Here is a 13,222-nt window from a genome sequence, read left to right as displayed (position 1 = left end):
CTCCCTGATCCCCCCTCAAACATCTCTCTAACCATCCCCCTTTGCCTTTTTGGGGGCCATCTTGGGTACTGGCAGCTATCTGCCAGTACCCAATTTGCAGAAAAAAATGTTTTTTTTTTTTATTTTTCCCCGTTTTTTTTTTTCTGTAGTGTAGCTTCCCTCCCACATACTAACCCAACACCCCCTGATTTCGCTTTTTATTTTTATTAATTTTTAGGTTTTAGAACCCTGATGAGCAAATCCTTTTTCTGTAGTGTAGCGGTTCCCACCCGCTCCCTCCCGTGCACGCGCCCGCCCCCTCCCTATCGTGCACGCGCGCGCGCCTGTGCGCGCCCCCGGTCATCCCCGCCCACGATCCCACCCCCCTCCACATCACTGGGCCCATCGATGGCCGCCACCCGCCTCCCACGTCGGCTCCCACCCACCAACGATACCGGCCATCGATGTCCGGTGCAGAGAGGGCCACAGAGTGGCTCTCTCTGCATCGGATGGCCATACATGGTTATTGCAGGATGCCTCCATATCGAGGCATCACTGCAATAACCGGAAAGCAGCTGGAAGCGAGCAGGATCGCTTCCAGCTGCTTTCCACACCGAGGACGTGCAGGGTACGTTCTCAGGCATTAACTGCCTTTTTTTTGAGGACGTACCCTGCACGTCCTCGGTCATTAAGGGGTTAAAGGATTATGGTCCTCTCTTGGCCTCTATGGGAGCATATTACTGTTTAATATATTCCAAAAGTATGGTGTAGTGATTTCTGACCTTTTATACTCTCCGTGTCAACCTTTTGAGAGAGCTATTTTATTCTGAAATTATGTGCAAGATATGTCTCCCACATAACCCTCATTTGGTCATAGATATCCTTAGGTTTATTTTAAAGAAGATAGTATTCCTCCAACTGCAATATTTGATAAAACTGATGTACCCATTATAAAATAGAGGTTATGTCCATTTTTTTTTCCAAACTCAATGCTATTGAGATATTTTAGGCTATTGCTTGCAATATTAAATAGCTTTTTTTGTTTAGTTGAAATCCTATTTGAGACCTTGTTGTAAAGCTAAAGACCCTGGTCATGTGGTAATGGCATCTCTAAAAGCTTAGAAGATTCTAGTGCTACAGTCTTCCAAATAACCACAATGTTGGGGCACAACCACCAGATATGTGACATAGCAGTCTGTTCACCTCCATATCTCTAGCAATTAGCACTCTGCATCTTAATCAGCTTTACAAGTTAAACAGGAGTAAAATGCCATGTATGCAAAATTTTCAAATTTATCTCCAGCAACTTGCTAGATACTGAAGACTTGATAACCTTGGAAAAAAACAGTTTGGAGTCCATGGCAGTTATGTCTATTACCAGTTCGTTATTTCATATCAATCTATGTATAAAGGTACACCTGTTGAAGGATTATTTATGTCCGTAAATGTCTTTTTGGGGTAGAGGTTTAGAAAGACATAATTATTTAAATGTGGTCTAAGACCTCAACTGATTCCTTCTATCTAAATTGCTACTTACATATAAGTGTCATTGGTAATATATAAACTGTGTAAATATTCTCTCCTCCAGTTCCAAAGGTGTATACAGTTTGTCTTCTGTACCCATATGATGAGCTAATAGCCTTCATTGGGTTTAATTTTTTGATCAATGTACACCATTCCCAAAGAAAATTCTGTGTTATCTACTAATGTTGTTAGTGGGGAAATCCTAGATGATTAATACGGCTATGCGAACAGGACTTTATACCGCAATAGAAAGTGTCTCAGTGATGTGTCTGGACTGTTACACTGGGAACCCCTATACAAGGGTGTCCAACACAGGTATCCTACATGTGAATATCCTGCTATTTATTTTAGAGTCAATATTGATAAAAACCTATCTATAATTCTTTGGACAAAAATGGCCTGTCAATATTTCACAAGGTCTGGGACACCCATTCTTCCCACCCAGAGGAAGATGCTAATCTGGGTGGTAGAGGAATAAGTAAGGCCTACAAGAGATATAAAAGTCTAGGGAGAATGTTCATCCTATACACATTGGTGCCCAACCACAAAAATCTTTTACAATCTTGATGAAGATAAATCTGCTATAATAGCTATTTGAAGGGTGACATAGTTTGCGGTTAACAGTTCTCCCATTGTTGGAGTTAAAAAATATACCTAATATTTTAGGGATCTGTGTTGCCATTTAAAGGGACAAACTTAAGTTTCTGTGCATAATCTGGCTGCAAATTAATATTTAAACTCTCATTTTGCTTGATTGATAAAAAAGAAAATAGATATCTGCTTTAAAAATCTTCCAACATAAACAAATGTCCCTGTACAGAAAAAAAAAATCTCTATATTCTTGTGATGCGTCTTTTCAGTGACAAACAAGCATAAAAAGAAAATGTGCTGATGTGATAGAGCAATTTATTAGTGCACTGATGCTTGTATATAACTGTGTTTAACCCCTGCAAGGGAGTTAAAAAAACAAAGTTCACCATTAAAGGGACAATGAAGTTAAAAAACTACTAAATGCTCTAATTCGTATAGCATGTCTTTTTTACACTAGTTGGTGTGGAACTCTGTGAGCTGAAAAGCTCTTTGTGGGTGTTAAACACAAACTAAACACATCTGGTGATTGGTGGGTTTGTACGACTGACTCACCAGGTATTTCCTGCTGGGAGCAACATCCCCTGCAGCTCCTGAGTAGGAGCTTATCTATGTGTTTATAACTTTTCCGGATAGCGTTTCACAGAGAGTAGTACAAATGTCACGTGCTCCAGCACATTAGCGCATATCATTTTTCCTTTACAATGTCTCTTAAATTTGGAACCATTTTTTGCAGTTGATATGTATCGGATTTTTCTATGGATGTGGTCATTTCAATACAAAATTAATTGAATGCGCTGGCATATTACAGTTTTTGCTAAAATGCGCACGGATGAAGTAAATTGCACAGCTGTTTGCTTTGGTAAAAATGCCATAGGATTATGCACCAGCCCATCTTAACCATTCATTCACTTCTTATTCAGGGTGAAGAATGCGATAGTCAAAAAGGAAGAAGCTGTCAACAGCCTGAAGAAGCAGTGCGAGGTAAGGAGCTACAGCTTGTATTGATTAACAGGACATGGAAGTCAGAATTACATTTTCATAATTCATATAGAACCGTTCCAATTTACTTATATTTTTACATTTACTTTATTCCCTTGGTATCCTTTGTTGAAAGTTAGCACCTTTCTATGAGAGCATACTGAGATAGACTCAGGAGCGTGCATGTGTCTTAAGCACTATATTTATAATAGCGTGGCAAACACTTCTGCCATAATGTTCATGACTGCTAAATCAGTATGCTCTAATGGAAGTTAGCTACATTGTATTAAAGGATACCAAGAGAAAGAAGTAAATTTGATTATAGAAATAAATTTATCATTGTACACTATGTCTATATCATGGAAGATTCATTTTGATATATTTATATTGTTTTGAGATTATTGATAAACCCGTAAAGGTGCATGTGATGCAGCATATCTGGAAAAAGCTGACTAGAAAATATCACATTAACATCTTTATGTAAAATATAAATTACAGTGCCTCAAAATGTCTTCAGCTCACTACAGTAACTGCTCTGTCCAGTTATGCTTCTGCTATTATATTTACTGTCATTTGCACGGTGAATAAAACAACCAATCATCTTCATCAGTGCTGTGATAACATTTGCTTTAGTCTGGTTTCATAGTAAACATAGTCGCCATAAAGGTTTCATAGTAAACTTTAATATAGGATGTGGCTGCTGAGGAAATTTTGAGGTAAAATGTATTCCTGTTTACATAGCAATGTGATATTTTTTAGTCAACAAATATGCTGCCTCACTTTAAAGTAACGTCCCTTTTTTGAGAGATTTTTGGTGATTTAAGGCATTACAAACCTAAACAAACTGTTTAGAAATGACTTTGTTGTGCTTTTAAAAAAAACATCCACTGAAAAGCATCTAGAAGCTTTTATATGCTAACCTTAAAAATAATTGAATAATAATAAATCCCCATAATCATAATGATCAGTTCTTTCTATATGTAATTCAACCAACATATTCAACCCAGTTTCTTTTCAATACATAGTAAATATATTAGACTAATGTGACTAAAAGTAAGGAAATTTCACCAAATGAGTAAGAATAGTAAGCTATAGTGGTTTTCTCACCCATGTACAGCTTCTACCTAGTCCTTAAACTTTTATTTCTTCTTTAAATACAGGCAGCTGTGAAGAGAGCTGATCATTTAGAGGCCCTACTGGAACAACAACGGAAGCAGCTACTGGCCAAATAGAATTTTCTTTCTAAAGGTGGCTTCTTATGCTCCCTGCTCAAACCACTCTTGGCTTTTAGTTTGTGATTATATTCCGCTATTTTATATTCCGCTATTTTAATTATTTGTGGATTTGTTTTTAACAGTAAAAAACTTTTTTTTATATAAAATTCTGACTCGTATGTGTGTGTATTGATTTTGCTTTTTACCAAATATCTGAAGCAGATGCTTCGAGGTATCAAGAAGCAAGAGTAAAGTCAAAAAGATTTTGTTGTTTATTTTACAAACAAACAAAGTTGTCTTTTTTGTTTCCAGTATTCATTTATATCCAAGACCGAACCAAAAATATTTTGGATGGTTGTCCTTATATGTTCAAAGATGTTTGGACATGCACTTCTGGTCTAATATCTATTCGATGAAGGGCAGAAACAGAGGACAACTTCATTTGCATGTGTTCGCACTTCATGTAAAATAAAGAACTTTACCTTTTTTTGTCCCCCAAAACATATTTTCAGATGTGTACATAATGGATTTTGTTTTTCATATGCATAATATAATTTCTCCAACATTGGTGTGTCCGGTCCACAGCGTCATCCTTACTTGTGGGATATTCTCTTCCCCAACAGGAAATGGCAAAGAGTCCCAGCAAAGCTGGTCACATGATCCCTCCTAGGCTCCGCCCACCCCAGTCATTCTCTTTGCCGTTGCACAGGCAACATCTCCACAGAGATGGTTAAGAGTTTTTTGGTGTTTAAATGTAGTTTTTATTCTTCTATCAAGTGTTTGTTATTTTAAAATAGTGCTGGTATGTACTATTTACTCTGAAACAGAAAAGGATGAAGATTTCTGTTTGTAAGAGGAAGATGATTTTAGCAGACAGTAACTAAAATCGGTTGCTGTTTCCACATAGGACTGTTGAGATGAAGTAACTTCAGTTGGGGGAAACAGTTAGCAGACTTTTCTGCTTAAGGTATGACTAGCCATATTTCTAACAAGACTGTGTAATGCTGGAAGGCTGTCATTTCCCCTCATGGGGACCGGTAAGCCATTTTCTTATTCAAAAACAAACAGAATATAGGGCTTATTATGGGCTAAAAAACTGGTAGACATTTTTATGGGCTAAATCGATTGCTTTATTTGTGCATATTATTCAAATTTAGGCTAACAATTGACATTTATAATCTTGGGGAACGTTTATAAAACGGCAGGCACTGTATTGGACACCTTTTTCAGTCAGGGGGCCTTTCTAGTCATAGACTGAGCCTCATTTTCGCGCCATTAATGCGCAGTTGTTTTTTGAGAAAAGGGCATGCAGATGCATGTGTGTGGATCTAAGAATCTCTGAAAAAGCTTTTAGAAGGCTTCATTTGGTATCGTATTCCCCTCAGGGCTTGGTTGGGTCTTAGCAAAGACTGTATCTGGGACTGTATAGGGGTTAAATTGAAAAACGGCTCCGGTTCCGTTATTTTAAGGGTTAAAGCTCTGAAATTTGGTGTGCAATACTTTTAAGGCTTTAAGACACTGTGGTGAAAATTCCTTCATACTTTTTCACATATTCAGTAATAAAGTGTTTTCTGTTTGAAATTTAAAGTGACAGTAACGGTTTTATTTTAAAACGTTTTTTGTGCATTGTTGACAATTTTAAGCCTTTTTAACATGTCTGTACCTTCAGATAAGCTATGTTCTATATGTATGAAAGCCAATGTGTCTCCCCATTTAAATTTATGTGATAATTGTGCCATAGCGTCCAAACAAAGTAAGGACAGTACTGCCACAAATAATGTTATTGCCCAAGATGATTCCTCAAATGAGGGGAGTAAACATGATACTACATCATCTCCTACTGTGTCTACACCAGTTTTGCCCATGCAGGAGGCCCCTAGTACATCTAGTGCGCCAATACTTATTACCATGCAACAATTAACGGCTGTAATGGATAACTCCATTGCAAATCTTTTATCCAAAATGCCTACTTATCAGAGAAAGCGCGATTGCTCTGTTTTAAACACTGAAGAGCAAGAGGACGCTGATGATAATTGTTCTGTCATACCCTCACACCAATCTGAAGGGGCCATGAGGGAGATTTTGTCTGAGGGAGAAATTTCAGATTCAGGAAAAATTTCTCATCAAGCTGAACCTGATGTTGTGACATTTAAATTTAAATTAGAACATCTCCGCGCACTGCTTAAGGAGGTGTTATCTACTCTGGATGATTGTGACAATTTGGTCATTCCAGAGAAATTATGCAAGATGGACAGGTTCCTAGAGGTTCCGGTGTCCCCCGACGCTTTTGCTATACCCAAGCGGGTGGCGGACATAGTAAATAAAGAGTGGGAAAAGCCCGGCATACCTTTTGTTCCTCCCCCTATATTTAAGAAATTATTTCCTATGGTCGACCCCAGAAAGGACTTATGGCAGACAGTCCCCAAGGTCGAGGGGGCAGTTTCTACTCTAAACAAACGCACTACTATTCCTATCGAAGATAGTTGTGCTTTCAAAGATCCTATGGATAAAAAATTGGAAGGTTTGCTTAAAAAGATTTTTGTACAGCAAGGCTACCTTCTACAACCAATTTCATGCATTGTTCCTGTCACTACGGCAGCGTGGTTCTGGTTCGAGGAACTAGAAAAGTCGCTCAGTAGAGAAACTCCATATGAGGAGGTTATGGACAGAGTTCACGCACTTAATTTGGCTAACTCTTTTATTTTAGATGCCGCTTTGCAATTAGCAAAATTAGCGGCGAAAAATTCAGGGTTTGCTATTGTTGCGCGCAGAGCGCTTTGGCTAAAGTCTTGGTCAGCGGATGTGTCATCCAAGACAAAATTACTTAACATTCCTTTCAAAGGTAAAACTTTATTTGGACCTGATTTGAAAGAGATTATTTCAGTTATCACTGGGGGAAAGGGCCACGCCCTTCCACAGGATAGGTCTTTTAAGGCTAAAAATAAGCCTAATTTTCGTCCCTTTCGCAGAAATGGACCAGCCTCTAATTCTGCATCCTCTAAGCAAGAGGGTAATGCCTCACAACCCAAACCAGCCTGGAAACCAATGCAAGGCTGGAACAAAGGTAAGCAGGCCAAGAAGCCTGCCACTGCTAACAAGACAGCATGAAGGAGTAGCCCCCGATCCGGGACCGAATCTGGTGGGGGCAGACTCTCTCTCTTTGCTCAGGCTTGGGCAAGAGATGTTCAGGATCCTTGGGCGCTAGAAATAGTTTCTCAAGGTTATCTCCTGGAATTCAAGGAACTACCCCCAAGGGGAAGGTTCCACAAGTCTCACTTATCCTCAAACCAAATAAAGAGACAGGCATTCTTACATTGTGTAGAAGACCTGTTAAAGATGGGAGCGATACACCCAGTTCCAATAAAGGAACAAGGAATGGGATTTTATTCCAATCTGTTCGTAGTTCCCAAAAAAGAGGGAACGTTCAGACCAATTTTGGATTTGAAGATCCTAAACAAATTTCTCAGGGTACCATCGTTCAAAATGGAAACTATTCGAACGATTCTACCCACCATCCAGGAAAGTCAATTTATGACTACCGTGGATCTAAAGGATGCGTACCTACATATCTGTTACAGAAGCATTAGTTATTTTGTTGTGAAGAAACTTATTTCCCAGCAGCAATGCCTGAACCAGCCAAGCCAGCGCCTAAGAAGGGCTCCAAGAAAACTGTAACAAGTATCATTTCATAAAGGGTTAACTCTGTTCAGTTTTGAGAAAACTATTTTCTGAGGCAGGTTTCCTAGCATATTGTGTACTGTAATTAAGTTTGTGATAAGCATTCACTGCTAGGTGATAAGAAGGACTCAATTGTTTTCTTGTGTGTACTTGTTATCTGCGGTGGCCTGTCCAAGGGCTTTGTCTAAATGTGTGATGGGGGATTTTATGCTTCCCCCCCTGGGAGTGCCCTGTGTGCATGTAACCTAAATAAAAAGCAGGCTGGGCATCCCAGTCCTCAGTTCTTGGTTGTCCCTCAATCGCAGCGTTGACTCATTTTTGTGGGCAGAAGGGTATCCTAGCTGTACTACAGCTAAGGGGGATTATTCTACATTTGCGAGACTCATATAGAATACTGTGGAAAGCAGTTTCTCCCCTCTTCAGCAATAGGAATCCAGGCTACTAAGCGGTCCATCTCTCAGCGAGACTAAGGGTAACCGTAACATTTGGCGGCAGCGGTGGGATTTTTCCTGGATTTCCTAGGAGAGGTACAGAACGGATGGAGAGCGCTTACGAAAAATTGAAGCGTACAACCCTAAAGGATTTACTTGAAAGCAGAGGGGGGTACGCCAGCAACCGGCCGAGGAGAGAGCTGATCGCAGAATTGACCGAACTGGATCAGAGCTTCACAATGGCGGAAACACCGACCACGATTAGTGACGAAAAAACCAGGATTGTTCGGGAGAGGCTCTCACTGTACGGGCCGAACCCCTCCATGGAATTGGTACAGCAGTTGATGGCGGAAGCGGACAAGGATATACGAGAGACTCGAGCCCACGAACTCAACCTAGCGAACGCACACCGCAATGCTGAAGCCCCGCAGGTAATCATCCCTGTCGAAAATGCTGGGAGGCCCAAGATACCCTATGCGGCATTTCGACCCTTCCTAGAGAGCGAGACAGGGATTGATGAATATTTGGCAGACTTCGAAAGGCAATGTGCCCTGCACCAGATTCCCAACAGGGAGTGGCCCACGATATTGTCTGGGAAACTATCCGGGCGAGCCCTGGAAGCCTTTCGTACTCTGGGTGCTGAGGAAGTGACACAGTATGAGCTAGTTAAGGAGACACTGTTGCGACGGTACGCAGTAACTCCGGACGCGTATCGCCGACAGTTTCGGGGCACGAAAAAGAAGCCTAACGATACCCATATGGAATGGGCGCACCGAATGCGGAGAGCAGCAAATCACTGGATGAGCGGAAGTAAAGCGGTGACTGGTGAGGAAATTTTACAATTGTTTCTCTTAGAACATTTTTATAATGGCATGGAACAGCAAGGGAAGGAATGGCTGCGAGACAGGCGACCTTCTACCTTAGAAGAAGCAGCCAAATTGGCCGATGAACATTATGACTCCCGTCTTCACGAACCCAGAGAGGTTTACCGTGCACCCCCTCGTGCTGAATTCCGAGCCCCGGTGCCCGCAGGGCCCGCCCGACACTCAGGACCACCCAATAACAGCTCTGAGCGTCCCAGACCGACTTGCCACCGATGCAAGCAACCAGGGCATTTCATGGCTAGCTGCCCCCTTAATACGCACCAGACACCCAGGAATTACAATTACCCCTCTGGGGCATATCGTCCGGCCCGGACCCTCTGTGTTAACCAAGAGGCCCCTATGGAGGAATATTTGGGGCCGCTTCACGAGGCGGACCCTGTATATGCTGCCTCAGATAACCGCCAGCACCATCGGCAGAAGGTATGGCTCGAGGGGCGATCTACCGAGGGATTGAGAGACACAGGGGCTACTATCACGCTGGTACAGAGTCATTTGGTGCCGGAGCACAAGCGATCTGGACAGACTGTGGCCGTTAGAGTGGCGGGGGGGGATGTGTACAAAATTCCAACAGCTAAAGTGCATCTTGATTGGGGAGCGGGAAAGGGGGCTGTGAACGTGGGCATAATGGATAATTTACCTGCCGAAGTACTACTGGGCAATGATTTGGGCCCCATGACTTCTGCCTATGCTCCAGTATGCAACAACGAGGCGGACCCAGTGACTACACGGGCCCAAGCCCGGACGGAGCGAGAACTCTCACCAGTGCGGGAGACACAGGTAAGACCTACCCCGACCTTGCCTGACATGTTAGGCCCCATACCCTGGGACACCCCAGATGCTTTCGAGACAGAGTCTAAGACTGACCCGACCTTACAAAAGTACCGGGAACGAGCAGAGACCGGAGGGGGCGGGGCAGATAATGAAACATTCTTATGGGAAAAAGGGAAACTATACCGCTGGACAGAGAAAAGGGGACAGCGTAGGCGACAGCTGGTAGTGCCCCACAAATACCGTCAAGAAATCCTCAAGATAGGCCACGACATCCCCTTAGCAGGCCACCTAGCTGTAACCCGTACCCTACACCGCATTACTCACACGTTCTTTTGGCCAGGGGTACACGCTGACGTTAGAACTTACTGTAACACCTGCGATGTGTGTCAACGAGTAGGAAGGCGAGGCGATCACCCTAAAGCCCATCTAGTAAATATGCCCATTGTAGAGGAACCCTTCAGCCGGGTTGCTATTGACCTAGTGGGACCACTGGCTACCCCTAGTCCCTCCGGTAAGCGCTACATTCTTACCGTAGTGGACTACGCTACCAGGTACCCAGAGGCTGTCGCCCTATCCAACATACAAGCGGATACGGTAGCGAATGCACTAGTACAGGTGTTCTCCCGGGTAGGATTTCCAAAAGAAATCCTATCCGACCGAGGCACCCAATTTACGGCTGAATTGACCCAACAACTCTGGCAGGTTTGCAAAATTAAGTCCCTCCTGAGCTCCCCATACCACCCCCAGACGAACGGGCTGTGTGAGAGGTTCAATGGGACCCTCAAGCAAATGCTCAAGACGTTCACTCAGGAATACCGAGACTGGGAACGCTTCCTGCCGCACCTCCTTTTTGCTTATCGGGAGGTGCCCCAGGAAACGACAGGGTTCTCTCCCTTCGAGTTGCTCTACGGAAGAAAGGTACGGGGACCCCTAAACCTGATCCGGGAGCACTGGGAGGGAGAGATGGAGACTGACGGTGTCCCCATTGTGCCATACGTGCTGGAACTCAGGGACCGAATGGAGCAATTAGCCAAATCCGTGCGGGCTAATCTCCAGTCGGCCCAGAGAAGACAGAAAGTATGGTACGATCGGGGGGCCCGAAAGAGAATCTTTACCATAGGGCAAAAGGTGTTAGTACTTAAGCCGGTGAAGACAGACAAATTGCAGGCGTCCTGGCAGGGCCCCTACCAGATCGTAGAGAAAAGGGGAGACACCACTTATGTGATAGCTAGCTGCCACGACAACAATCTTAGAAAGACATTCCATGTAAACATGCTCAAGGAATATTTTGAGCGACCAGAGAACGTGACGGCCGTATGTTGTTCCCCTCAGGAAGGCCCCGACAGTCTACCCATTCCAGACCTATTAGAAAAGAGTCTCCCCACAGGTATAGTGGCTCAGGTTCAGATAGGAGACCGACTTAGCCCCACTGAAAGGGAGCAGCTCAACCAACTCCTACAGTCCAAACACCTCACCTTCTCCCCGAAGCCAGGGTACACTACTTTAACCACCCACCAGGTAGATACTCCGGGACAAGCTCCCTTGCGCCAGGCTCCGTACCGAATCCCCGAAGCAGTTAGGATAGGAATGAAGAAGGAGATCGATGAGATGCTCCAACTCAGGGTAATTGAGCCCTCCGATAGTCCCTGGGCCTCCCCAGTTGTCTTGGTGCCCAAGAAAGATGGGACCACCCGGTTCTGCGTAGACTATCGGAGGCTCAATGAAAAGACCGTGACGGACGCTTACCCTATGCCCAGGGTAGACGAGCTACTCGATCGTATAGCCAGGGGAAATTACCTGACCACTATTGACCTCTGCAAAGGTTACTGGCAGATTCCCCTGGCCCCGGAGGCTATCCCCAAGTCGGCATTCGTCACCCCATTCGGCTTATATCAGTTTAGGGTAATGCCGTTTGGGATGAAGAATGCCCCAGCTACATTCCAGCGCTTGGTGGATAGGCTCCTGGATGGCTTCCAGAGTTTTGCTTGCGCCTACCTGGACGACATAGCGATCCACAGTGAGTCCTGGGAGGACCACTTAGCTCATGTGGGAATGGTTCTGGATCAGATCCGGGCTGCTGGCCTGACTCTGAAGCCAGAAAAATGCCACTTTGGGATGGCCGAGGTACAGTACCTGGGTCACCGGGTGGGGTGTGGAAAGCAGCGACCAGAGCCGGCCAAGATAGAAGCTGTCGCCAATTGGCCCACCCCCATCACTAAGACTCAGGTCCTAGCCTTCCTGGGCACGGCAGGGTACTATAGACGGTTCGTACCAGACTACAGCACACTTGCCAAACCCCTGACTGACTTGACCAAGAAGAACTTACCTCGACAGGTCCTGTGGTCTCCCCACTGTGAAACGGCTTTCCAGGCTCTCAAAAATGCTCTAATTAACGCTCCTGTCTTGGCGGCTCCAGCCCTTAACAAACGTTTTATCGTCCATACAGATGCTTCCATGTTCGGGCTGGGAGCCGTCCTCAGCCAAGTAGGCGAAGATGGAGGGGAGCATCCAGTTGCCTACATCAGCCGGAAGCTCCTGCCCCGCGAAGTCAGCTATGCAGCGGTCGAAAAGGAGTGTTTGGCTTTGGTGTGGGCATTAAAGAAATTGACTCCCTATTTATATGGGCAGGAGTTCACTCTGGTCACCGACCATAACCCGTTGGTGTGGCTGAACCGGGTCTCTGGAGATAATGGCAGGCTATTACGTTGGAGTTTATCGTTGCAACCCTTCAATTTCACCATTACTTACAGACCTGGGAAACAGAATGGCAACGCCGACGGGTTGTCCAGACAAACCGACCTCAGCCCCGCATAACCAGCGGTCTGGACAGCCTTAGTCTGCCCCGAAAAGGGGTCAGACCGTGTCTGCCAGAGTGTTCCACAGAAAGGGAGCACTGTTACAGAAGCATTAGTTATTTTGTTGTGAAGAAACTTATTTCCCAGCAGCAATGCCTGAACCAGCCAAGCCAGCGCCTAAGAAGGGCTCCAAGAAAACTGTAACAAGTATCATTTCATAAAGGGTTAACTCTGTTCAGTTTTGAGAAAACTATTTTCTGAGGCAGGTTTCCTAGCATATTGTGTACTGTAATTAAGTTTGTGATAAGCATTCACTGCTAGGTGATAAGAAGGACTCAATTGTTTTCTTGTGTGTACTTGTTATCTGCGGTGGCCTG

General features: G+C 44.1%; 1 protein-coding gene across 3 annotated transcripts in view; it reads left to right on the top strand.

Annotated features, from left to right (window-relative positions):
* The window catches only part of CEP131 (centrosomal protein 131), a 245,043-nt gene extending 240,590 nt beyond the window's left edge, over nucleotides 1-4,453 (top strand). For all 3 annotated transcript variants that reach the window (XM_053706713.1, XM_053706721.1, XM_053706704.1), the window contains 2 exons: nucleotides 3,015-3,075; nucleotides 4,233-4,453. In XM_053706713.1, coding sequence (XP_053562688.1) covers nucleotides 3,015-3,075; nucleotides 4,233-4,304 — 133 coding nt within the window. In that variant the 3' untranslated portion in view covers nucleotides 4,305-4,453. The remainder of the gene's footprint in view (nucleotides 1-3,014; nucleotides 3,076-4,232) is intronic.
* The last annotated feature ends 8,769 nt before the right edge of the window (nucleotides 4,454-13,222 follow it).

The sequence above is a fragment of the Bombina bombina genome, chromosome 1 (assembly GCF_027579735.1).
Source record: "Bombina bombina isolate aBomBom1 chromosome 1, aBomBom1.pri, whole genome shotgun sequence".
In the NCBI taxonomy this organism is placed as follows: domain Eukaryota; kingdom Metazoa; phylum Chordata; class Amphibia; order Anura; family Bombinatoridae; genus Bombina; species Bombina bombina.
This window is presented reverse-complemented; position numbering and strand designations above follow the sequence as displayed.